This window comes from Abramis brama, assembly GCF_963993115.1.
Source record: "Abramis brama genome assembly, chromosome: 17".
Lineage (NCBI taxonomy): Eukaryota > Metazoa > Chordata > Actinopteri > Cypriniformes > Leuciscidae > Abramis > Abramis brama.
This window is the reverse complement of record NC_139979.1, coordinates 6,540,773-6,567,356: the sequence shown is the minus strand read 5'-3', so window position 1 is coordinate 6,567,356 and position 26,584 is coordinate 6,540,773. Positions and strand designations below refer to the sequence as shown.

The 26,584-nt window shown below is 38.0% G+C and overlaps 2 protein-coding genes across 2 annotated transcripts in view; one reads left to right on the top strand and one right to left on the bottom strand.

The window, feature by feature from the left end:
• Positions 1-1,028: 1,028 nt before the first annotated feature.
• On the top strand, positions 1,029-6,827 carry upk1a (uroplakin 1a). The gene is made up of 8 exons (XM_084088036.1): positions 1,029-1,095; positions 1,756-1,844; positions 1,930-2,130; positions 2,291-2,365; positions 2,676-2,783; positions 3,640-3,816; positions 4,611-4,694; positions 5,808-6,827. Exons 2-8 carry the CDS (start codon positions 1,782-1,784, stop codon positions 5,853-5,855), a joined length of 756 nt encoding a protein of 251 aa, XP_083944162.1. The 5' UTR covers positions 1,029-1,095; positions 1,756-1,781; the 3' UTR covers positions 5,856-6,827.
• Positions 6,828-7,531: 704 nt separating this feature from the next.
• The window catches only part of arhgap33 (Rho GTPase activating protein 33), a 59,337-nt gene continuing 40,284 nt past the window's right edge, over positions 7,532-26,584 (bottom strand). Inside the window, exons 13-24 of the mRNA XM_084088037.1 lie at positions 23,230-23,379; positions 23,016-23,118; positions 22,717-22,861; positions 22,083-22,165; positions 21,857-21,964; positions 20,944-21,089; positions 14,531-14,687; positions 14,282-14,421; positions 14,093-14,167; positions 12,911-13,662; positions 12,611-12,791; positions 7,532-11,987 (exon numbers count right to left, since the gene is read on the bottom strand). Of these exons, the coding sequence (XP_083944163.1) occupies positions 9,289-11,987; positions 12,611-12,791; positions 12,911-13,662; positions 14,093-14,167; positions 14,282-14,421; positions 14,531-14,687; positions 20,944-21,089; positions 21,857-21,964; positions 22,083-22,165; positions 22,717-22,861; positions 23,016-23,118; positions 23,230-23,379 (4,739 nt within the window). The 3' untranslated portion in view covers positions 7,532-9,288. The remainder of the gene's footprint in view (positions 11,988-12,610; positions 12,792-12,910; positions 13,663-14,092; positions 14,168-14,281; positions 14,422-14,530; positions 14,688-20,943; positions 21,090-21,856; positions 21,965-22,082; positions 22,166-22,716; positions 22,862-23,015; positions 23,119-23,229; positions 23,380-26,584) is intronic.

Here is a 26,584-nt window from a genome sequence, read left to right as displayed (position 1 = left end):
TTTCTCCACATAAGTTTTAGAAATTCAGACTGATTTTTCAGTTTAAAACCTAGCATTTACAGACCAAAGTTTCAGGAGAGGTAGAATTCACAACCCCACCACAGAATTCCAAGTCTTTAAAACTCTAAACATTATATGTCACCAATAAAACTAATTATTTACTAGATTTGTACTTTTTTGTGGAAAATGTGAGTGATGCTTGTCCATGCAAATGTCACCACCATTATGCTAATGTTTTAACTGTTTTTTTTAAGCACATTCCTAAAAAAGTATTTTGAGCATTTTAGCACACTGTTAGCCAGATGTACTGTAGGTGTTTTGATTGATGTTGCTATGACGTTCTTAGACGGTTGCTTCCTGGCCCAAGTCAAACAAAACCATTATCAAATATTAATCATGCTTTGGTCCATTTGAGATCTTGAGTTTGTTCAATGCTAAGTATGAGAAATATTTACAGTGATGCTTACCTTAGTCAGTATTATTAATAAAATGAAAAATATTGTGGCATTTACAGTATGAATGCATATTATGCTGATGTGGTGTGAGGGGTGTGAGTATCCAGCAGGGGTCAGCATTTTCTTCCTGTGCACAAAGGCAACTTGTAATGTAAATTTAGAGCTAATACAAAAATAGCACTCCAAGGTACACAAAGTAGGATTTTAATTTAAAAAAAACTTTTATACATTGTAACTATATATATATATATACTATATTATTATTTTTAATCCAGGTCAGTATGTGGATTTTATCTCTACAGGCTTTTTAAATGTAAATCCTACTTTGATGGCTTAGACTATTATTTTTGTATTCAATTAAATGTCCTTTATCCAAAGTGTACCAAAGTACCACTATTTACATGCTTTGTTCATATGTAAATTTAGATTTTTTTGGAAGTAGAAACTCCCTAGATTATTTTTTTTGGAATAACAAAGTACTTGGTGATGAAAACACAGGGAGTGACGTTGCCCATCCCATCTCATGAGGACTGTACAACAGATGACAAATATGTTTGACGTCATGAATGTGTCCACAAAAGTCAGTGAAGCGAATACTAGCAGGTAGAGGGAAAGCAGGTGCAATCTCAGACTGGAACAGGTGGGTCCCTGAGCAGCTACTTATTTCTATTTGTTTATTTTTACTGGCATATTACTTTTTTCTTTTCTTTTTTTACTGGCTTTTGCTTATATGTTTGTTTTGGATTATTTATTATCAATTATATAGTGCATAATTAGTGTTATATAGTGCATAAGAACTGTCTTAAAATGAATACATTTCACAAAGCTAAAAATAAATCAAAATGTTGCATTTTTTCAGTATGTATTAGTTTAGACAAAATAATGAAAAGGCTTTTTAGACATGTATCGTGTATGCCATGGTATTCTTGGAAGTAACATGAAAATAGCAGAGTATAAATTAATATGTTATTGCAATTGGTATTTGATACATCACAAAATAGCCAACTTAATTTCATAATTCTAGTTATAGAATCTAGAAATACTTTGTAACTAGAAGTAGAACTAGAATCTAAATAGAAATTTAAATTCACCTAATATTCCCAGGCTTTTCCATGATCAAGAGAACTCTGAAATACAATTTTTTTGTGGCATATTTATTCAGGATATTAATAAATAGGGACAGTGGTAAATGTTTAACCCCAACTCAGTCACAACAGATCAGGCTTTTACCTTATAAATAATCTCGAGTCTTTTCCTTGTGCTGGATGTCCATCCTGACCATTATTTTATTTTTCTTCAGGAGAGAAACAGAGAAACACTACAGCCATGGGAGCAGGAGTCTTGAAATGTTTGATGATTTTAGTCATTATCTTGAATGCAATCGCTGCTGTAAGTTTGAAAATTTTTTATAAAAAGAGATGTTTATGCTGTAAAATATCTTGTTCCCCATACTTTTAAGTATTTTCCTCTTCAGGCAGCTGGACTGGCATTATTCGCAGTGGCCATTTGGGTAGCAGTGGATGGGTATAAGCTCTACCCCATATCTAGTGTCTCAGGAAAAGATGACATCTTTGCTGCAGCCTGGATTGCCATTTTTACCGGGTTTGCTTTCTTCCTCACATGCATCTTTGGCATCTTCGCTGCCCTGAAAAGGAGCCGTGCACTCCTGATGGTGGTAGGTTTTTAACAGAAGTCATTGAAAAAGACAGCAATCCTACCATTTTACACAAGAGATTAATCACTATTATTCAATATCACCTTCAGCGAGACATATTTAGAAGGAAGGAATTATTTTGATTTTTAACCAATTGCTGTTAACTTTCATCCTCCCACAGTACCTGATCATAATGTTCATCATCTTTTTGTTCGAATGCGCTTCCGCCATCACAGCAGTGACCAACCGAGATTATGTGAGTAGAGTCACCATCCTCTCTGTACTGTAAAAGTAAAACAAAATAAAATCATTTACACATCAAAGATGTGGCACACTTGGACCAGGGATAGGGACCCAGGTTCGATTCTGGTCTGTGTCATGTCCCATTCCTGCTCTCCCCTGTCGTTTGTACTATCCTATAAATTACTCGAAAATCCCATTAAAAGCTTCTCATTATGTTGATCAAATGTGATAATCTTTTTAAAATGGAACAACAGCAGGTTCAGAAAGGAGAGCATTTTGCATTCCTTTTCTTCATTTTTAAAATCCTCTTTCCTTTATTATAGCTGGTTGGGAACAGTAACCTTGTGAAGAAACAGATGCTGCAATATTACGCAGACAGCAGCACAAAAGGGAAAGATATTACACAGACATGGAACAGAGTGATGGAACAGGTAAGCAGAACAACAATGAACACAACCACCTGTCAGCTCTGCTGTCAAAGGGTTGTGGCTAAAACAGAAGCACATAATATTAGGGAAGGAAAATGTTCAATCATCTTCAACTCAGACCTGATACAACATGCATTTCTGTTGCCTGTGATAGTGGAGAAACCAGTTTTATCCTCCCATAAACCTGAAAGAATAACTGATGAATAACATAAACAAACTCATAATATAAGGGGTTGCTAGCCTCATATAAATCAATAAATCACTGAATTACAGTGATTTTACCACAAGAAAAGGAGGCTGATGGAGTCAGGGAATTCACTCTCAGAAAAAAAGGTACAAAAGCTGTCAAAAGTACTCAGTACTTTCTGAGACAAGTTTACAGTTCATGTCAAGTTTAGGCTTACAACCAGGGTTAGATGCTTCTACATTATTGTTAATCACAGCTTTGGTTTAGGGAGGGTAGGATTAGAAGAACTACATTTTCTGACAGGAATGTTGTTCCAGGATCAACAAAATCTTACTTGTCAAAATCAGTGATTGTTTTGAACAACCATAACTGAGGTAAAGTCCTATTGCTTTAAGAAACAAAACCAATAGTGACAAAAATAAACATTTTATTTTAAACTTTTTCTTCAAATAACACAGTCGCAACATTTCGTGAGCAAAAAAAAAAAAAAGGTCCAATGCCTATTGTCAAAAGTTTAACGATGTAAATCACATTCAAACTTTCAAACGTTTCAAGTCACTTTCAAACCAAAGCATTATGTTGATCAATGGAGCGCAATTCACTAACTTGATAGATTAATATTATTCAACTGATGCATAAGTGACTGGTGTTTTTTTCTACTCCTGCCTTTAGGCCGAGTGCTGTGGAGCAGATGGTCCGAAGGACTGGTTAGACTATGACTCAACCTTCAGACAAACATTTGGGACAACATACCCCTGGCCCCTCAACTGCTGCAAGAGACTGAGTAACTTTGAGGTGGAAGATCGAGAAGGCTGTATCGTTGGCAAGAGCAGCGCCATGTACACAAAGGTACGTCAAGGCCCGTTCACACCAAGAACAATACCTAATAAATTACTATAATCCACACCAGCGAACGATATCGTTCGGTTTATTCTAAGCGCGTGCTTGTCTGTTAATTTAAATGCTCGAGCTCGTTACAGCAGGATGGATTCTGATTGGCGGTTTATGTCGTTCATCAGCTGGATAACGATAACGTTTCTCTGTGCCGTTATCGTTATAGCTTTGGTGTGAACTCTGTTGTTAATATTGAGAACGATTTTTAGAACTATATCTTTATCGTTATCCTCCTTGGTGTGAACTGGCCTTTAGTCTTGTAACATGTCACCTTTACTGAAGACAACATGGCTGCAACATAGGCTACTTATGACCTGCAGGAATAGGAGTTACAACTTTCATTGACAGTGGTTCTCTACTAGTGTCACAACAAAAGGAGGTCTTGTTCTAATACAAATCATTTTCAAATTCAAATAATTTAAATTTAAAGGCAAATAGAGGTTTTTAAGAGATTTTTTAAAAATATAATAATTCTGCATAATGTTGGGCTTATGTAGATTATGTCAAGATTAAGAAATGTAATGTTTTGTTTATAGAAAAAAATAGTTTTGCTACTGGCACACCTATTATAAAATGTCCTATGAATCACAGGACATTTTATAATAGGTGAGCCAGCTGTGAGCAATGTGGAATGACATCTTTATTTTCAGTACATCTGTCAGATTGTATGGCAAACATTTAGACGCCTCACTTTATGTTAGGCCTAGCCTATTCAGGGGTGCTTCAATTTGTTTTCTTTGATATTTCAGGGATGCTTCCAGTTCATTGAATCTGTGTTAAGCCGTTACACCTGGGCTGTGAGCTGGTACGGTTTCGCCGTTCTCATGTTTGTGGTAAGTCATACAGTATAATCATTCTTTTTCTAAATGACCTCTATACATTAACACAGGACATGTTATTGTTTAAAACATCTAGATGGAACACAAGGGTCTTCAGCTGCATTTTTAAAGTTCAAACTGCTTTGAAAGTTTGACGGGAAAAAAACTGACATCACAACATAATAGGCCTTTATCACAACACAATAGAACGCCGGAAGTAGCCGCGAAGCAGTGTACAGCGTCTTCCGGTTATTGCATTCACCATGGCTTCATGTTAATTATCACTGGACTACTTCGCTCTCGCGTCTCCGAAAAGTTTCATTTTTTTTTTGTTTTCTTGATTCCATTTGAATGGTTTAATTAAATTGTTATAACCAATTGTTTAAAATGTAATGATTTAAGAAAAAATTTCTTCAAAGGTTAACCAAACTTTTATTTTGACGGGTTGCCGTGTAGACCTTCTCTCTGTGTTTTATGATGATAGTTTCTCTCAAATGAAGCTAAAAAATGCTGCTGAAGTGACTCTCAGAGCGGCTGTGTTGATGAAGTGCATTAATGTTAATAAGTAAGGCTGAAAAAAATCGCGAGCGTCATGCGTGCCTCACTGTGTGTGTGTGTGGTAAATGAAACGCGTCGGTGCCATTCATTCACAGAGACACGCAGAACATGCACGATTCCTATTTAAATAGTCTTTATGCAGTTTAATATTGACAGACACTGGTCTATATCGCGATTTTATTTAAGTTTACTGCCCTACTTTTCATCTAAATGTGTAACTAAGTAACCACCGGAAGTGCGAGTACACTGCTTAGCGATTTCGAACGTTCCGAAACCAGGAAATGAGATAAAGGCCTATGAAAACCAGTCACAATCTAATGTTTAATGATGTGGGAATGAAAAACAATATATTGACTTTTTATGTCTATTGTATGATTTACCTTTTTTTTTTTTTTTTACGATTATCTTCATTTGGGTGCTTTAATGTTGATATAGGCCTATGCATTTATTGATAAAAGCTATATTATTACTAATATATATATTATATTTTGGTTATTTATTCTGCCCTTGAGAAAAATCAGTTGCAACTGGATATTCACTCTTCTAATGCACTTCTGATCTGTCCTGCAGTTTCTCACATTAGTGATCTCCATGATCTACTACATGCAGCTGGACTAATTGTACGGACTCAGCAAGACACATACATGTGCCACACAGATGATTCCACTCATTGCGTCACAGAAAAATACAGATGATTGAAGATTGCACATAATAAATACAAGCCAAAGTATCCTGCAGCATAATACTTCATCGAAAAAAACAGCATTTTTTCCATTTTTTGTTTTATTATCATACATGCCGTTTTATGACCTTTTATAATTTGTACATTTAAAAGTGTATTTGTCACATAAGGGATGTTCCAGGTTCAAAACAAGTTAATCTTGATTAAAAGCATTTTTGGTTAAATGAATTGCAATAATGCTCTATTTTTAAAAACTTTAATAGAGGAGCATCATTTCATTATGCTGGGGGGGAGGATTTAAAGTTATTTAAGCTACCATATAAAGATTTTTTGTGTTTCTATAACAAGTAACTGATTCAAATACATCATTGTTTTCCAGTAGTTATTATGAGCTAATTTTAAACCTTTATTAACAATATTGTTAGTTAACAGTTTCATTAGTTAACATGAACTTCAGTAATAATGAACTACTTCTACAGCACTTTTTAATCTTTGTTAATTTCATAATTTACTAATACTTTATTAAAATCAAAAGTTGTTAACATTAATGCACTATGAAACAAATATTTGTATTAACTAAAGATGAAGAAATACTGTAACAAATGTATTGATCATAGTTAGTTCATGTTAGTTAATACATTAACTAAAATTAAAGTTAAATGAAAACTTGTTGTAAAGTGTTACCTATTGATCAAACAGGTTCTTCAAATGACTATGAATTAATCCATTTCCCTTTATGCCACAGTCTACACTTATATTTTTTTCGACATATTTAATATAAAATTTGCTTTAAAATGTCTATAGACCAATGAATAGGACATTGTTTTGTATGATACTTTACAGCACATCTGTTTTTAAAACATACATAATGTTTCTGTTTATCAAATAAACATGTAACTGAGCTGGTGACTCTTCGTCTATCATTCACTGTCTGTGGTTGGAAAAGGGTAAATGATCGCAGCAAAAATGGTGACAGGTTGCATGCAGGTACATGCCCTAGAAAATAAACTATCCTTAAGAAAGCAAGAATGAAAAGACAACAAAAGCCTGGCAGCTCTCCACACCCTGAACCACCCAAACCGTTATTGCTCAGGCTAATTATCTAATGCCAATATTTCGTACATGTATCAATAGAAAACAGAGGAGGGACTGTTAGCTTGCATTTGTCTGTTTTAATTTATACTCAACTGGGAGTGTCGCCTGATACTCAGAAACAGACTGGTTTTGCAGGATTTCCATCAAGGAAAGAGCTCAACTTCTCTCATATTACCGCCTACAAAGCAGCTCCCATCTCAGAGGGTGTAGACTGCGGCACTGCAAGCCCTGTGAATTAAAATAATCTTAAAATAACAGATGCAAACAATCAGCCTCAGGAGCATCCAGGTCTGCTTCAACAATAGGAATGTTATTTAGTCAAGTAATTGTCATCACAATGTCACTTAGTAAGGTTTTTTTTTTTTTTTTTTTTTACATTGCAATTAGTACCAGGATCACTGCATTCCAATGAGATTTTCTATAATATGAGTACTTGAATAACGCCCATCATTAAGCTACCTCCTCTTACCGGTGTACAAAAATATTCTGTTCAAAAATAAATCACCAAACTCATCAATAACGGGTGTCCAAGGTTTTAATTCACATATTTGAAAATTATACAAAATAGAATGAACTGCCTTTAGCAAAGTGCTAAAGACTGAAGGGGAGATTGTTGGACATGAACAGTATATACCCTCAAAGCCACATGCATGACCTCTCTCACTGGAACATACACGCTCACAGGTCTGCTGACATACATAGGTAGCATTAATATTTTTAGTGTTTTTTTTTTTAAGGAACATATCCCCCTTGGTTATTCACTGCATAGATATGTATTAAAACAACAGAGATAACAGACATGCAAACACACCGTATCATACTCTCAGTCATACACACAATCTTTCTCATTTAGACATTGTATACTCAGGACTTACAGGTGCGGAGCTTTGGAAAACTCTAAATAGGAGCAACAGGGCTCAGGACCAAGTTTGGATCCAACTCATCAACATTTGCTTTCATAATGAAGGATTATTTAAAAGATGATCAGTTATTTAACAAAAGGCACCAATTACTAAACAATTCTTTATAGAATCCACCTCTGTCAAATTTTAGAAGAATTTCCAGGACTACAAAAAGATACTATAGTACTAAAAAAACACTAACAGTACTGAGCCCAGATATTGGTATCTGATTAAAAAATTATAATTTTATAGTCATCTAAGACTAGTGTTGTGGGCATTGAAGGAATTTTCAGTGTTTTGTGGTGAATAGTACCAGTTATTCTATCTTGCTAGGTTAGGATTCCTCCTTCAAAGAAACCCAGGGATGTCTGGGAGTGACACAGGGTGACGTGACCTACCTGAAATACTTGCTTTGGATTAGAACACCAATATTGATACAAAATCATCTGACGCATTACTTGAGAATGAGCAGTACAGTACCTCACAGAAATATGCACTCTCAATTATGCACCTTTCCCAAAAATATCAGCAATTACCGTTCCTTTTTATGTGCTTAATGTCAGACACTCTGGGCAAGACAGACTCATTCAAATTCTCACACACTTTAAAAAAAAAAAAAAAAATGTCACAAAGTCCTAACCTTTAAATTCTTTGAAACAAATCAAGAAAGGCAAAATAAAACCATTTCACATTAACTTTTTCCAATGAAAACTTACAATAACTTAGAAACATCAACAAAAAAAGCAATTAAAAAAAAATGGAAATATCACATTGCTGCCAAAAATTAACAAAAACTAACCATCTTCATAAAGTTTCATAAAAGCACTAGCATCTCTTGAGGTTATTTTTATCGTACTTTGAGGAGGAAGAAAGACATTAAGCTTGTGCCCCTGTACAGAATGATCTAGTGTCAAAAAGAACCTTAAACCAGACAAAACAGAAAGCAGAAAAACAAAAAATTAGCCACACTGAGCAACGTCCTGTCAGAGGAATAGCAGCTATGCACCTCTCTGACTCCCTCTGCTGGACAGCACAGTGTGTTCTGGAATGTTTTCATATCTAAGCCACTTTATGGTTCACTTCTTTGATACTTTCTGCTTTATGTATTATTCTCGTACACTTTTTCCACTCCAATATGCACTCTAATTGCAGGACAGCAGTGGGGTTTTTCTGAGACAGAAACACCAGTAAAGACATACGTACCCCACTTAATTTAGTTTCTGTACACTGTATCCCCTCTGGGAGGTTAACAATTTCTTTCACAACATGTTAACGTGTACAGGAAACATAAAAGTCTAGTGCTTATACTGGTTTACGTCATATTATCTTATTTTAAGTCTAAAGACAGGACTTTTTGTGGCAGTTGTGCTCTTTAGCAATAACTACGGGTCTGGCCTTCAGTTCGGATGGTCCAATTGGGCCCCGGCAGGCTTCCCTGCCGATTTAAGCCTCTCTGGTTTCGCAACCCCGGAGGTCGGAGAGAGGGATCCAGGACAACATCTCGTCGTGGTGTGTTGGGATATTGGGGAAGCACTGACCCTGACTGGTACGGGTATTGGTTGGCCACTGTCTGGGGCCCGTATCCTCTTGTTGATCCAAGCGCTAAGTTAGAGAAGGCCACTGTAGGTGGAGTGCATGTGTGGGAAGCTTCTGGGAGGCCTTGAGGGCTCCAATTAGGGTATGGGGGGTCCTGATAATATGGTCTTGGGGGATAAGGATTAGGGTTTGTGCTTTCCCCCTGTGAGACTGGGACAAAGTCTTGGCTTCTGTAAAACTTAAGGACTTGGTCACCAGATGGCATGACATCAAAAGCTTGTCTATACTGGCCTCCAGAAGATCTCCGCAAGGGGTCTTGACGTTGGAAAGGTCCAGATCCCTCTCTAGGTGGCATTTGACATTCAAAGCGCCCACGAGAGGGTCCTGGAGTGTAGATATTGTATGCAGGTGGTGGTTGTTGCTGCTGGCTAGGGTAGGGATTTGGAGGGTGCTCGATGTGCGGAGAAGAGGACGAAGAAGATGGCACAGAAGGACCCTCTCTTTCATCCTCTGCAAGCTTTTCAATTAGCAAGGAGGCAATTTCCTTCCCAGTCAGGACATTAACAGGCTCTGAGCTGATACTTTGGGGATCTGAGCGGCTACGGAAATGCATGGCAGTGGAGGCCGACGCTGCTAAATTGATCTCTTTGGAATCTGAGGATACATCGTTCTGGGCAAGGTTGTCGAAGCTAACTGTGGGACTTTCATGCTCTGAAAGTTTCTGCTTGTCTTCCGGTTGAGACTTGGAAGGTAGTTCCAGTGTCTCCGATGCTTGATGATCATTTTCGTCAAGGTTTGTGGTGGCCCAGCTCTTTGAATTAACCCCAGATCCTGGTGGGTTTGTGAAAGGATAGTTGACGTAGATGGGCTCAGGCTGATCTTTCGTGATTCCTTGCACCGGGGAAGCCTGAGGTGGTTTCAAAACCGATTGCTGATGCAGTTGTATATCTTCCGGCCTGGAAGCCTCAAAGTACCGGTAACACACCTTCCCATTTTCAAAGTAGGGGTGAAGCTGGGAGGCAGTGTGGTCTGCAGAAGGCGAACGCTGGGGCCGATGCAAGCCACGTTGGTGAACGGACAGAGGCATTATTCCTGCAGAGGAGCCCACTACACCAGATGCAGGTAAGGGATGCACTTCACTGCGGGGCAACCTGACAGATGATGATGTCTGTCGCTGAGGACGAGGGTGGGGAGGATGTCCTGATGATCCGTCCTGGGAGCGATGGTGAGAATGAGAATGGGAAAAGGAGAAAGAGTGAGAATGTGCTGCGGCCCAAACTCGTGTGGCCTCAGATGACCACAGCTGGGGAGCCCTACTGCCTACAGGTCCTTGGGGGTTGTAGGGGGGAGGGTAACCCCTGGAAATAGGCCTTTGATTGGCTGGGTCAGTGAGACGGAGGTTTCCCTCCAGATCCAGCTTCATATTCTGATAGCTGTGGCGTGCATAGCTGGGTGGCACTTTTGGATGCTCAGGTGCACCAATCTCATAGTAGAAGTTCTCCATCTTGGATGGGTCTTCAGAGGGGACAACCGTTCTGATCTGAGTGGACTGAGTCTGTTGCTGCTGTTGTTGGGGAAGGTGTGCAACCTGGACAGCTTGGCTGGCCATTCTGGCTGCATGATAGCGAGACAGCATGTCAGAGGTACTGCTAATGCGCTCAGAGAAAGCTCTGGAAAGTGGTGTGTTTCCTTGTGGAGGCCCTGCCAAGCGTCGAATGCGACTGGCATCCAAAGAGCGACGCATGTAATCATGCCGGTCAGTCTGAGAGAGTGGAGCCCTCAAGGGAGCAAGATCAGGGGGCTTGGGTGGCACTTTAGGGCGGGTGGGCTGGAAGGCTCGTACCTGGGCCAGTGGAGAGCTCTCTGATTTGGAGTGCAGGAGCTGAGTGTGTGGCTGGGCTGCAGGCTTGGACTGGCCACTTGATTTATCTTGCTGAAGCTGTGGAGCAGAAAACTGCCGACCATATGCTGGGGGTTTTCTCTGAGAAAGGAAAGCTTCGCTGGAGGAGGGTGGGCTGGATTTTGAGGGTTGTGCTGAAGAAGTTGGCTCTTCGTTCTTGTAAATGGGGCTTGGGCTTCGCTCATTTTCTTCAGAGGAACTGGCAACTGACAACTCAGAATTGGATGTCCCAGAATCAGACACTGAGCTGTCAGAAGAGAGAGTTCCAGAGTCCTGTCCAGGTTGTGACCTTGGCTCTGTACCATGTGATTTGTCTGCAGGCTTTTCAGCAGCAGTTCCATCATCATCATCACCCTCAGTCTTCCACACAGACAAGGGGCGCACCGTGGAGTAGATCTGATTAGGATCAGTAGACAGCAGAGCTCCTGCATCAGCAGAGAGGGACCTCTGGAAGCGGACGTCTGTCTCAGGGGAGGTTCCACTCTGACGGGGGCGGTATGGGGGAGAGGCACCTTGCCGCAGTGCCTTGTTGGCACTTTCAGCCAGAGCCAGAGCCATGAGGCGTGCAGGGTTCTTGGGGGGAGGAGGAGGGGGCTGCTGTGATGGAAGGGGAACACCAGTGGGACCAAAGATACCTGAAAAAAGGAGAATAAGGAATTGGGAAATAAGTAGTTACTTTAACCAATTATATATATTTAACATTAAAACAGAGGTTCCCAAACTTGGGGTGCACAAGAAAATTATGCCAGAAAGTTCTCTCATTATAAATGTACAGAAATTGTCACAACCTACACAGTGTATGTTGGAAAATTGGCAGAAATTGAACATGACATTTAAAGCAATAATGTACTGATTGATTGTTTTAAAAAACTTAACTAAAATGATATCACAACATTTTTGAAAGACTTGGCCTGTCTGCCTAATTCTTTACAATCTTAAGGAAGTCAACATACGAATGGCGATGTAAAACTATCTTCCATTACTCATTTCATTAAACTTTATATATGAATTCAGGAACATCTATTGCAGTTAAATAATTGATATTCATAGCTGAAATATAACAATCTTCTGATAGACTGAATGAAAAAATGTCACATGCCAAGATGTATTTGGTTAGAGTTAAAAATGTGAATATGGCTTTAGATATTACCATATTTTCAGAAAAATGCAATGGTGGTACTAGACAAAAGTCAAAGGGTATGCAGTCTGAACAGTTTGGGAACCACTGCATTATGCCATAATCAGAGTGTGTACTCACTAGGACCCTTGATCTTGGCGATGGGGCCCAACTTACTGTTGAGCTCTTGCTGGCAGCTCTCCGTGAGCTGAAAGTCACATGACCTCAGGAGCATAGATATCATCTGGGGTGGCTGAGACGGCCCACTGCTTGGAGGTCCAGGTTGCAATTCGCCAGCTCGTCCACCAATCATTTCCAGAACCTTGAAAGTTAAAATGGTTCACTTTTAGATCTCTGCACATTAAAATGGGATACAGGTCACTTACAAAAGTATTAGTCCAAAAAATACCACATACACAACAAAATCAACAAAGATTTCACCTTGGCAGGTACACTGATGGAGATCGGATCAGAGATGTCCATAGGGGGGGATTTAGGCGCTTTAGGTGAAAGTGCATGAACCACTTTACGTGTAAAGGAACGCCTCTCCTGAGGGGGCTGAGAAGGGGGTGCAGAGGCCGCTGGAGCTGGCGTCTGGCTATGGGATGGGCTTAGGTTTGACTCGCCCTGCTGGGCTGTGCTTGCGGGAGCATTGGTAACTGCAGACGGCCTGTGTTGACAGAACACTTGCTGAGGCGGAGCTGCTGCAGCCAGGATCAAACTCCGACGGGCTGCGGCCTCTGATTGGTTGAGAACCGAGTCTGGATCTTCTGTGATTGAGCGCTGGCTACCAGAGCGGGTGTGGCCTTGATGGCTCAGACAACGGTATGGAGGGGGTGCAGCTGCAGGAGGGGACTCCCTGCCGCTAGGAGCGACGGCCGTGCTCCCTAACCCTATTGGCCCATCTTCCAGGAAGGTGGGGCTAAAGTCAATGACATCCTCTGCCATCCATGAGGTGGAGGGTTCCTGGGAGAAATCAGGCAACATGTACACACCTTCCTCATCCTCTTCATCTTCATTTTCTTCCTCATCAGCATCACGCATTTCCTCAGGCAGCAGGCTGTCGTAAGAGCGGCTCGGATGGATTCTAGATGGGGAGTGCTGAGGAAGGAGCTGCGGATCAACAGAAGCAGCCAGAGAGAGACCATCACTGCTGGAGCGAGGTCTTCGTAAGCGTTGCATCTTCCCCTGACCTGAGAAAAACAGAGCATCATATATCACTCTTACTTTTCAATAATATATATATATATATATATATATATATATATATATAGGTAGATAGATAGATAGATATACAGTATATCCAATATTATGATTTATACACACACACACACACACACACATTTGATGAATAGAATTCTTTGATGTATAGAAAGTTCCAAAGATTAGCATTTATTTGAAATATCAATATTTTTTAACATTATATGTTTCGTGATCAATTAAATGCATGCTTGCTGAATAAAAGTGTTAATTTCTGATTAACTGATCCCAAACTTTTGAACTTTATATTCACACAATTTCATAAAAATAATGAAAAATAAAAATGTAGTATCTTATTACACTGCTCCCTGGAAATTGATTGGTCAACCAGGGCATTAAAGCGTTACCAAATGTCATTCATACCTGCTCCACTGTGCTGAGAGGACAGGGACTCCTCACTCTTTGCTGACCTGAGCGTCACACTGTCCACCCTGCAACCTAAAGCAGACAATACAACACTAAAAACTGAGCCATTTTCCTCTGACATCAGGAAATGCAAATCTATTTAGGATAAAGTACAATCTAAAGAAATTAGCATGATGTCTTTTATACCTGCATGAGAGGTAGTGGGCTGGAATAGAGAGGTGATCCTGGTGGGTTTACGTCGGCCTGCCGCTGCAGGTTTTCCGATGGCAAAAAACGTCTTCCAGCTCCCGCCTGCTGACTTCCGGACCTTCATCCCTCTTTTCCTCCTAAAAGAAACACAAAAGTAAAATTATTTATTTACTAACAAATTTAAAGAATCTAATTAATAGGTTAACCATTCCTTTGTAAGTCATTGATTTGTGCAAAGAAACCCACTTGTCTGCAGGCAGGTCCAGTACAGTGTGAAACTGGCCGATAGCGTGGTGAGGAGACCCCTGAAGGAGAAGAGGAGCTTGTGTGCGAGCCTGTGCCTCCTCCAGAGACAGAAGCCTGGTAGACACAAACGACTTGGGCCTGGTCAGAGACTGTCGTGCTGTGGAGTGAAAGAGGCAAACAGAAAAGGAAAAAAAAGATTCAGATTCAGATCCAGCAAGCCAACGGACATATGCGAGTTAATGCAGTAATGCAGCGAAGAGCACAGGGATTGACAACAAACAAACATGATAGATCATGATACATGGCAAACGACAAGACATCCAAGCTTCAACAAAAAACATCAGCTCCTCCAACACTTCCATAGTCTGTACAGCTCTATTGCAACAAGCTTTGTAGAAGAATACAAATGCAGGCCAACAGACAAAATTTAGAGTGGTTAAGGCCAGAAACAAACTACGCAAGTACACAAATGCACACTTTGCCGTTGCTTAGTAAAACTTAACATGCAATACTCTGTTGAGTCAAGTAATGCACGTTATAACGCCTCTTGTGACAGTGTTGAGAATGCAGTGTATAATAGCGTTGTGTTATGATTTGTGCTCAAACACATTTCCCCAAATGCAACGTGTAAAACTGAAATTGCGTAGCTAGAAGCGCTTGTGTTTGTGCACTTGCATAGAGTTTTTTAGGCCTCAGCAAGCCTGTAAAGTCTGGGACATCAGACGAGAAGAGGAATCCAAAAACAAAGCCTGCAAAAGTATCTGACATACAGAAAAATACCTAAATGTCACTTTACCTGCTGTAACTGTCTCAGAGTCGAGTCGACACAAACAGAAACTCTTTTCACTCAAATTTTCACTATCCATCCATCCATCCCATTCACCCATCTTACCAAATGATTTTCCTCAATTTCCTACTTAACGAAAACCAAATTTACATAGTGGAAAAGCTCAATTAGTAAGAACCATAAGCTTAATATTCATACTTCATTCTCCTACAAAATTAAGGAATATTTGTCAACAAAGGGATTTATTGCCTTATATCTATCTGTGTGCTGTACAATTTAAACATGTCATTTACATAGGCAACATATGATTTTACAGATGTCTTTGAACATAAACAATAGTCATAAAATAATCCATCCATGTGGAAAATTACATTGCTAATGGCATACACTACCGTTCTAAAGTTTGATGTTGGTAAGATTTTTGAAAAAAGGATTTTAAAAGAACTGCATTTATATGAAACAAATAATTTCTACATTTTTAAATGCCTTTACTGACACTTTTGAACAATTCAGTGTGTCCTTGCCACATAAAAGTATGAAATAGATGCCACAGAATCCCCCCCCCCCCCCCCCCCAAAAAAAAAAAATCATATTGACCCCAAACTTTTGAACAGTAGTGTAAACACACAGTCATGTTGAATCGGAACAAAAGAAATATGCGAGCATAGATAGTATAGTTTGGATCCCTGCTGGAAAAAAAGATTTACATTTTTAGCTGGTCATTTATGATCATTAGCTGGTCTAGATGGTCGATCAGCTAGTCTCCAAGCGGATAAACCTGCTTTGTACCTGGTAGACCACGTTGAACCAGCAATGAACCAGATTTTCTAGATTCAAACCTGATTTTTCAGAAACATTATATGGAATATACCTATAAAGCTGTTTTCTGAGTTAGTTTTTTTAACTCAAGAAGTACTGTGTATATCCCCTTAAAGGAGAAGTTCACTTTCAAAAAAACTTTTGCTGATAATTTACTCACCCCCATGTCATCCAAGATGTCCATGTCTTTCTTTCTTCAGTCGCAAAGAAATTAAGGTTTTTGATGAAAACATTCCAGGATTTCCCCCCATGTAATGGATTCTATTGGGACCCAAACGGTAGAAGGTCCAAATGACAGTTTAAGTGCAGCTTCAAAGGGCTTTAAACGATACCAGACGATGAATAAGGGTCTTATCTAGCGAAACGATCGGTCATTTCCAAAATAAATAAAAAAGTTTAAGTTTTATAAGCACAAACGCTCGCCTTGCTCTGTTCTGTGATGCGCGTTCGTGACGTCACGTAATACGCAATTACGTTGAAAAGGTCACGCTTGACGTGTTTACAAATGTGCAGAAGGAGGACCATATACACATTTTCAAATGTATTTGTGTCAGTTTATCGTTTAAAATGCCCATTTCGTGTGCGTATCCTGGGTGTTTTAATATTAAAAAGCCAAAAAGAACATTTTCTTCAGGACAGAAATTTTTCAAGCGTGACCTTTTCAACGTAATTGCGTATTACGTGACGTCACGAACGCGCATCACAGAACAGAGCAAGGCGAACATTTGTGCTTATAAAACTTAAACTTTTTTATTTATTTTGGAAATGACCGATCGTTTCGCTAGATAAGACCCTTATTCATCATCTGGTATCGTTTAAAGCCCTTTGAAGCTGCACTTAAACTGTCATTTGGACCTTCTACCGTTTGGGTCCCAATAGAATCCATTACATGGGGGGAAATCCTGGAATGTTTTCATCAAAAACCTTAATTTCTTTGCGACTGAAGAAAGAAAGACATGGACATCTTGGATGACATGGGGGTGAGTAAATTATCAGCAAAAGTTTTTTTGAAAGTGAACTTCTCCTTTAAGCTGGTTTGACCAGATTGTGAATTGAGTGTCCACTGTGGAGTCAGAGAGTCAGTCTGGATCTCATATCACGGAGAGGCGTCGTAGGTCAGGGTCCAGATAAGAGGGGTCAGTCAAACAGGACTCCCCCCTCGCCTCTTGAAGACTAACCAGGCGTGTTCGGGGCTGGCGCGACATCTTGTACTCCACCCTTCTTGTTGCTATGGAAACACACAGCTCTCTCTCAGTAAGCCTCACTTACACATGAGTGAGTCAGGCCACTGTAAATATGTTCAACTGTGTTATGTTAGCCAAGTTTATCACAAGAGAACAATTTATCAAATCACATGTATAGTAGGGCTGGGAGACATTAAATAAATCACAATTAATTTGCAATCATGTTGAAGGAAATAAGGTTTATATCTCCTTGTCCCGCAATTTGCAAATATGTGAGAATTATGACAGAGATTTTAATAGGTTCTCTGATTTAAATCTCCCTAAAATTGCATGTGTTTGGAAGTCTTTTGATCTTTCATTAAAATAAATAAATAAATGAAATAAAACGATTTGTAGTTAAAGAATATTCACAGAAATATCCATGTAGCAAACATTTTTTTTTTATAATACTTTAATAAAGCATATGCAAGTAAATATAATTGTATTTATGTATACTGCATATTCGTGAATGCAAATAAAAAAAATAAAACTTTTTTGGGGTTAATGCTGTACAAAACTGTGGGGGAAAAAATCTTTAATTATTTTAACTAGATTTTAATTGTATATTACTTAGGGCTGTCAAAATAAACACGTTAACGCATGCGATTAAGTTTTTCAGTTTAACGCATTCAAATTATTTAATGCAATTAACGCAGCATCCATTTTCTCCTGTCATCCTTTGGCCAGAGTTACAATATATGATCACACTCTTATTCATGCAAATGTTTTTAAAACATTTAAGCGCGATAAGAAACAAAAGAGAACGCAGTGTAGTACTGGAGAGTGTGTGTGAATCCCCTGTCTGTCACTGTCTGACTCAGACAGCGCTTGAATGGACAAAAACACAAAATTTGCCAAAATGCCTATTTTGTCAAGTATCCTCACAAGCACAGTCTTAAATGAGTTAAATGAAGTCTTAAATGTACGTAAAGAGTTGTGAGAAAATAGGATGTGTCAGATCTGTGTCATGTGCGGCAGCGGCTGGTCTTAAAGTGACAGCAGCCTAATAAACCTGCTGCTGTGATGCCATAATGTTATCAAAGAACAAAAGAAAAAGAGAAAAATCACTCACTGCTCCTGACTGAATAACTTTTGCAGCTGTAATAAGGATTAATCTAGATTTAATTTATAATTTATGCAGACTGTTTAATAACTTTATTCAATTTCTGAATATATCCTACCTGTTAGAGCCTGAAAATCTTAATGCACTGAAAATCTTAAAAACAACAACAACAATAACTTTTTGTGCCTTTTGACAGGGCAAGTAAAAATCTGAACTGGGCCAATAGAAAAAATTTAGCCCTGATATAATAAAGTCACAGGTAAATGTGAAGATTGTTTTAAGTGCACTTAAATTAATTTGTTATATTTTTTAAAGCCTAATAAATGTTAAAAAATGATAGCTTTAAATTATATTGTAATGCTGAATGGCTATAATCAATGGCTAAAATTGAGAAAAGAATTGGTATCGGTGATACTGGCCTTCATTCCTAAAAGATGCTATTAAACAAATATTTAAAATATATGCTACTGTCTTTATGTTGTTTCTACATTAATTTGGAGAATAAATGTGAAATTATTACAATATACAAATACATAAAAAATATATATATAAAAAAATTTGATGTTAGGTGTGCCTATTCATGATTACAGAAAAATGTGTGATTAATTAGTATTTAATTTTATATTAAATGTAATAGTGCTGTCAATCGATTAAAAAAAAATAACTATGAATTTACATGTCAGCAGTGGCTGTTTGATTGAAATGATGGTTCCTTTAGCATAAATAAAAATGTCACTATTTTAAGCTATTTCAGAGAAATACACAGTTCAGAAGTTTGAGGTCTGTGGGGATTTTAATGTTTTTGAAAGAAGTATACTCACCAAGGATGCATCTATTTATTTTTAAAAATACAGTAAAAATAGTAATATTACATATTTATATGATTTTTTATTTTTATTTATTCCTTTATTTATTAAAAAATATATATATATTGTTGACCCCAAACTTTTGATTGGTAGTGTAAATATCATGATGAATATCATCAAAAGGCTACAAATATTACAATAATATAACAAAATAGTGCAGTAATTTATTTAGCCATATCACCCAGCCCTAATATATTAAATCAATGTTGTTCAACGTGTTACAGCCATTTAATATTGTGTCATAAGGGATAAAAAAAAAGAGATGAAGTCACAGGTCTGACTGCAGTAGTAACATATCACTGTTAAGTATGAAAACAAAAAGAACTGCATCTCAGAAGGGAAGAAAACAGTGGTGAAATATCAGATATCACTTTAAACCAAAGACTGGCAGAGGAAGTTAAGAAACATTCATGTTAATCTGTGGCAATTCTGTAATGAAAACAAGTCAGAGGAATCATTATGTCTAACACTTTTGCTACTATATTGGTTTAGACAACTCTGTTCCAAAACATGGTGCACTGTAAACATAAGCAGCATCCTTACTAAACTTACTGAGCTTGTCACATTATGGGATTGGCTTCTCTGAAGGATACAACATTGCTTCCAAAAGAAAGTATCTTTGAAGGCAGCAAAATTAAGTTGCATACCTTTTTGCCCACAATGCCTTAAAATGCTGCTTACAGTATGTAGGCAGCTCACTAGGTTTTGGAACAAAACCAACATCACTGCCTGTTTAATGAAATTGCAGTTTGAAGCAGAGCATGTCAGGAAAGCGGAGCGGTGTGTATTCAATATTTTCAATATTTCGCTCTATGCCAGTGCGCTCCGCTCAATCCCTCAAGGCCCATGCGAACGCTCACCGGTAAAACGATCCTTCGTTCAAATCCTGCTTGGACAAGAAATTTCTCTTTACTATACTGTACGTCTTTCTGTTTGTAATGAATTTCTTGAATAAATGTCTCAACTACAGTAGGCCTATAGATGAGTTCTGATATGTGTAGCTTTAAAGCAATATTGTATAAAGTGGTATAAATACACGTGACATGACTGGATAGCGCTGAATTGCAGAGCTCGTTCAAACATCCACATCGCTCTGATCAGATGCTTTCTTTACTGCTGTTTTCTCACCGCTGTTATTTTTGTTGTATGTTTATTTTTTTATTTAGAGGAAAGCGCACAGCACATATGTACATATTCATCGAAGCGGCGCTCTCATAAGTGTGGTCGACGTCGGGATGTTTGTTAACAGTATATCGCTGCGACAGTATTTCAAAATTATTTTTACCCCCAAGAAGGAAAAAAAAACTTTGCTGTGAGTATATCACAAAATGAATCTTCACTAACTTAGTTTCTCCACTCTTCTTTCAGTTCTTAACTTTGATGTTTACTGTGCATCTATGTAGCCTATAAGGTTCGCAACTTCATTAAAACAATATTTGTATTTCATAACCTTAGACCTATTGCTTATTTCAAGTGTTCTCGAAACAGCATAAAAGGGCATTCTGGGTTGAGGAGGAAAGAAATACGGAGGAAGGAAATACTACCGCTCCGCTCACATGCTCTGGTTTGAAGACACCAGACTGAATGAGTGGTTTACTGATGAGTGTGAACATCTATGGCGGAAAACAAATTAATTATTTTCTGGTTCAACATACCTGCACTGAAACGTCCAACAGAAGTGAAAGAGTCACTGAACAGAACTTCCACATTGCTGAGCAGAAACTCCACGACCACGGACTGAATACGCACTTCTTTAAAAGGATCAGCGCCGCTTAAGCCTGCTGCCTCAATTTCTTTGGACCTGACACAGAACAACAGTAGATTCTGATTTAGACAAAAGAGGTTTAATTTGAGCCCTCAGCCTGTACTAGTAAAAGCTACAACAAAAAGCAGTGAGGATTTCAGTAATGAATCACATAGATGTATTCATCTCAATGTGTTCAGTTTAACAGTAAAATATTAGGACAAAAACAAAACACACTGATAATTTTGTATAGGGATGCACCGAAATGCAAATTCTGGGCCGAAACAAAAAAGTTTTTAAATTAGATTAGGCATCAAATTATTAGACTTATAAATCTATAAATTCACAGTAGAAAACAAAAAAATATTTTAAAATCTGGCACAGAAAAATATTTCATCAAAAATAATTTAGTTAAAAAGTATATTATGGCTACTACTGCTAAGAAATAAATAAATAAAACTAATAAATAAAAATATTGATTTGAGCATAAATTATTTTTAAAAACAACCTTTCTATCTCAGATTTAAAACTAGTACAACTGCCTGGTACAGGTGTAAGTAATATACATATTATACTAAAATATCTGACAGCAGAATGCTGTGAGTGACCAATAAGAATCAAATATTCTGTCATTAACCAATCAGAATCAAGTATCCAAGACAGCCATTACATTAACTGCTTCCAATATCAACCTAATCATGGCTATGCTGATATTTTAAAATAAATAAACAAACAAATAAATAAAATACTACTATTGGCCATTATGGATATCATCACCAATACATTGTGCATTGCTAATATTTAGGTAGTTATAAATTACATACCTGAGCAGGTTGGGGGCCCAGACGATGGCCAGATTCTTAATGTGCATGTTAGTCTCTCCACTGCAGGTGGCCAACCCGGCCAGATGTTTGATGAGGTACTCCAAAGTGCTGAGAGACAGAGACAAATTAAAACACATCCCTTATTGTCAGAAAACAGCTGTTTCTGTCACACTTCAGTTTCACAGGTGTGACACAACTTGAACCATGTAGTAAGTATTGGGGTTACCGGTAGTGAGGAGGAGGAAGTTGCTGGATAACATCATGCACTTTCACCATTCTCTCTTCATCTGTCATCTCTCCCATACATTCCTGGTCAGACAGAAAGATACAGCTCACTTATTAACTTTAAAACATTACTGGACTTGAGAAACATTACTGGAAGTTTAGTTTCGGTAAGATTCTTTTAATGTTTTTGAAATAAGTCTCTTAGGTTCACCACAGCAGCATTTATTTGATCAATAAAACAGTAATATTGTGAAATATTTCAATTTAAAATAACAATACATTTATCACAATTTTTAATACAAAGCTGAATTTTCAGCATCATTACTCCAGTCTTCAGTGTCACATGATCCTTCAGAAATCATTCTAATATGCTGATTTGCTGCTCAAGAAACATTTCTTCTTATTATCAATGTTGAAAACACTTGTGCTTCTAAATATTTTTGTGGAATCCATTATACATTTTTGATACACAGTTCATTATTGTGTCCAACTGTTTCCAAGATTAATATCTGAAAACAAGAGAAATATCTTCAGCTTTGAAGTACCGTGATATGGTGAACATGGTTAAAGGGTTTTGAACCCCTCATTTTGCAGCTTGTTTGAACGTAACTCATGCTAAAGCCAGAATTACTTACAGCAAACTTGTCGTAGAGTTGGTACGTGAGGAGAGGATTGGGCAGCTCTCTGAAGTAGAGTTTGCACAGTGAGCCAACACAGTGAATATCCTGCATGTACACGTCTTTCGTCAGGTCCGGAACATTTTCACTGTCAAACTCATGCCTGATTGGGATGAGATGCAAGAGAATAACATATGTCATGGTCATGCATATAAAGAAAACATTAATTACCCTTAAAATATCGTTTTAAGTGCAGACATAATTTGACCGTGACAACCTTTATATAAACTTCCAGAATAAAGTATGAATAGACACACCTGAGTTTCTGTATGTTGGAGGACACACCAGAGTGTCTGTAGATCCCATCCACCACACCATGCTTCTCTATGAACTCTGAGCAGCTCTTTAGGACCTGCGGCACTGAAGTTTGACCACAAAAAAAATATCACTATACATGTAGAAATTACAATTTCAACAAGGTTCCCATACATCCCTTTTACAGCACATAGAGGAAATAATCTGTTTCTGTACCGTCTAGACCAGAGTTGAGGAGATGCTCGCCGAGGTCGCAGCCGAACACTCGTTCTTTCAGGATTCCCCTCTGCTTTAGCTTTTGTTTGGTGGGTCTGGACTTCATGAAGGTGCGCAGGAAGCCTATCAGCTTGCCATGTTTCTTGGACACTGCCAAAAGGGGGCGACAGAGAGCTAATCAGGCAACTGAAAATGTGGACAGCACACTTTCACACTACAGATCACTGTTCCCTACACACACTCAGTGGGGAATATCTTTAAAACACACTTTACTTGACAAAAATTTGTTCATTTGGACATTTGACCCTTCAAAGACAGACAACATTTGAGGTGCACAGGTGAGGGGTTTTGAGTATGACATAATAAAAAAATCACTTAATATGAAAGAAACTATACAATACATCCAAGTGTATTTATGGAAAATATATCAATATACATTTTAATTATAATATTTATAAAACATTTTAATATACTCAAAACCTCTACATTTAGTTATTTGACATTTTCGATGTTTAATATGTAAATAAATGCGAATGGAAATCTCTGAAGCGCTTAGTAACAATTCCCAAGGTGTATTAGGCTGAATAAAATGCTACATTTACTATTCATCATGTTTATAGTAGCCACATTTCATACAGTGCCTTATGCACTACCTATTATTCAGAATTTTATTAAAGTTGGCTGAAACCTGTGAACTTGGCAAAGCACTAACAGATGACTGGAACGTACACAAGAAGTCTGAACATTTCTGCAGCTTTTGTTTCACGTGAACACTCTGACCCCTAGAAAGAAGAAAACCACACCACAAACACCTAAAAAAAGCCAACCAGTAAACTCTATTCTATGAAGTCCATAACTCCTGCAGGCTGTGTTCTCATAGGTCTAAAAACCATACCACTGTGAGTAGGACGACGCGATATAGCTATAGATTAGTGGTTCTCAACATTTTTGAATTCACATGTCAAAGCTGATTATTTTATAATTTTATAAAATAATAATAATAAATAATAATTTTTATAACTTTTTTTATTTACAGAAACTAGGAATGGTATAATATTAAAATGAATAAAATAAAGTATAAACAATTAAAAATAATTACAGTCCATTATCTCAATAACTGAATGTTCTTTAGGGTTTACACTTTTTATTACCAATGAATTTACATGTCTTTTATAGTTTGTGATTACAGGGTTAAAAAAAAAAGGAAGAAAAATTGACTCCCCAATAGCAATTTATAATCAATAAAATCTTTCAGAATCTGAAAAAAATTATATAAATTTATTTATAAAGCACGAAGCCCCGCACATGACATGGATTGTATATCGTGGCCACAAATTAATTAATTCCCAGTTCCCATGACCTAATACGTCAGCATGTTTTACTAATTCATTCCTTAGTTTTTAAGTAAATCGTGCACACAATATAATAATTTGTTCCCTTGTTTTAGTTCAATCAAAACGAGAGAACAAATTAGTTTAACATGGCCATGATTAACTTAAAAGAGCGAACAAATTAATAAATCGCTGGAACGAATTCTTAACTAGTGGCCAAGATTTAACTAACATGAATGAACTGAACGTGTTAGTAAATCATGGCCACAATTTACTAAAACGAGATAACAAATTCTTAATTTGTTGCCAGGATATCTACATAGTTCTGTCATGAAACTCCAGATGGCACAGGCTAATGGGTCCTTAACGCAATATGATGATATTTACAGCGTTAAATACTTGGCACAAGCTTCATGTCGCATCTGCAGCCAATGAGCTTGCTGCTCAACATTTAAATGGCTGGTTACCATTCACCATAGCAGTCTGCAGCACACTTTCAGAGTTTGTCTAAACCCTCCACCTTCCCCAGCTCCACCTGTATAGATCTGCTATGGGTAATTGATATGCTATTTGTGCAGCAGCAGTATGTCTTACATACTCAAAGCAGCATATTGGCGTATGTATTGGCAGTAGCAAGTTCCTGTATTTGCTCTGCAGCAGCAATAATCAACAGCAGCAGTAGCATAGCAGTAGCCTGGAAATCCAGACCTAAATCTGAAAGATTAATGGTCTGGCATCAACTAATGAAAATCGCCCAGCTCAAGGGGCGGCACCAAGAATGCATTTGAAATTCTCACTGCACGCAATTGAATAACACTACGACCAATCACAACAAGCCCCATTCGCTTGGCTACCAGCGGAGCTAACTGGTAGATTAGACTCTCGCAGTATCCAGTCGGCAAAACAGCAAAAACGCCCTTCTTGCAAAGGAACGATTCGAGCGCCGTCTTCTGTTCCTCTTTTAGATAAAAAGCCAAGTCTAACTTGTTCATTGTAGCGGCCAAAGCCGTTTCAAACAAATAGTGTTCATCCATAGCCATCTTGCAATGTTTACTAATGACTTCGACGTCACAGCGCTGTCGTCATCTGTTTAGCTCACCTCTGGCCCGCCTATATCAGATAACCCGATGTGATTGGTGCAGCTCGGATATAAGGGCATATTTAATGAGCATCATTACTCGACGCCAGAGTAAACTTGCTGAGGAAATTCAACTTGTGCTCTCGCGAGAACTCTGGATTTCCAGGATAGCATAGCAGATCTATTCCACCAAAACCAAATACATTAACATTGTCATATCCATTACCATGCTAAAAATATTCAGAGAGTTGTCATGATATATATGTCTGTATGTATGTCTGCTTGTCATATGCGGGGCTCCATAAAAAAATGACATTTTATTAATTTAATTTAAATGTAGGCTAATTAATTTCCATGACTTTTCTTTTTAAAAGTCCCTTTTATATCCATGTTGAAGAACTTTCATGGCCAAGGAATGGCTAAAGTTGTTAACATCTAGCTGTTTTAGCTTGTGTTTTGTCTTATTTTAAATCATTTTAAGCCATCTCCCGAGCCCCTGGTTGAGAACCACTGCTATAGACACTTCACAGGCCTCAGGGTCAATGACCTGAATGACACAAAGTTAAATGGGTTAAATGAGGGCCTTTTGCAGCCATAATGTAGACATCAGTTATGAAAGTCATCATCAATGCCATCTAAAAAGCAGCACTTTTAAAAATGTATCATCAACAAGCCCCAACTAGGCGTGCCGAGGACATCTCTAGGACATCTTGTGATGAGTGACATTACATTTTGTTTTTAACTAATCGTGTCCACTGCTTGTCACTGGAATCTTGTTGCATCATGCCTGGTTAGGACACATTGTTAAAAAAGTTCGATATGACATGGAGCAAGCACAATCAAAATCAATCCTCACAGCCCACTAACAGCTTCTCATTTATACATCAAGCAGCCTGCAATTCATCAACAGATGCTAGAGCAGGGGTCGGCAACCTATGGTAATAAT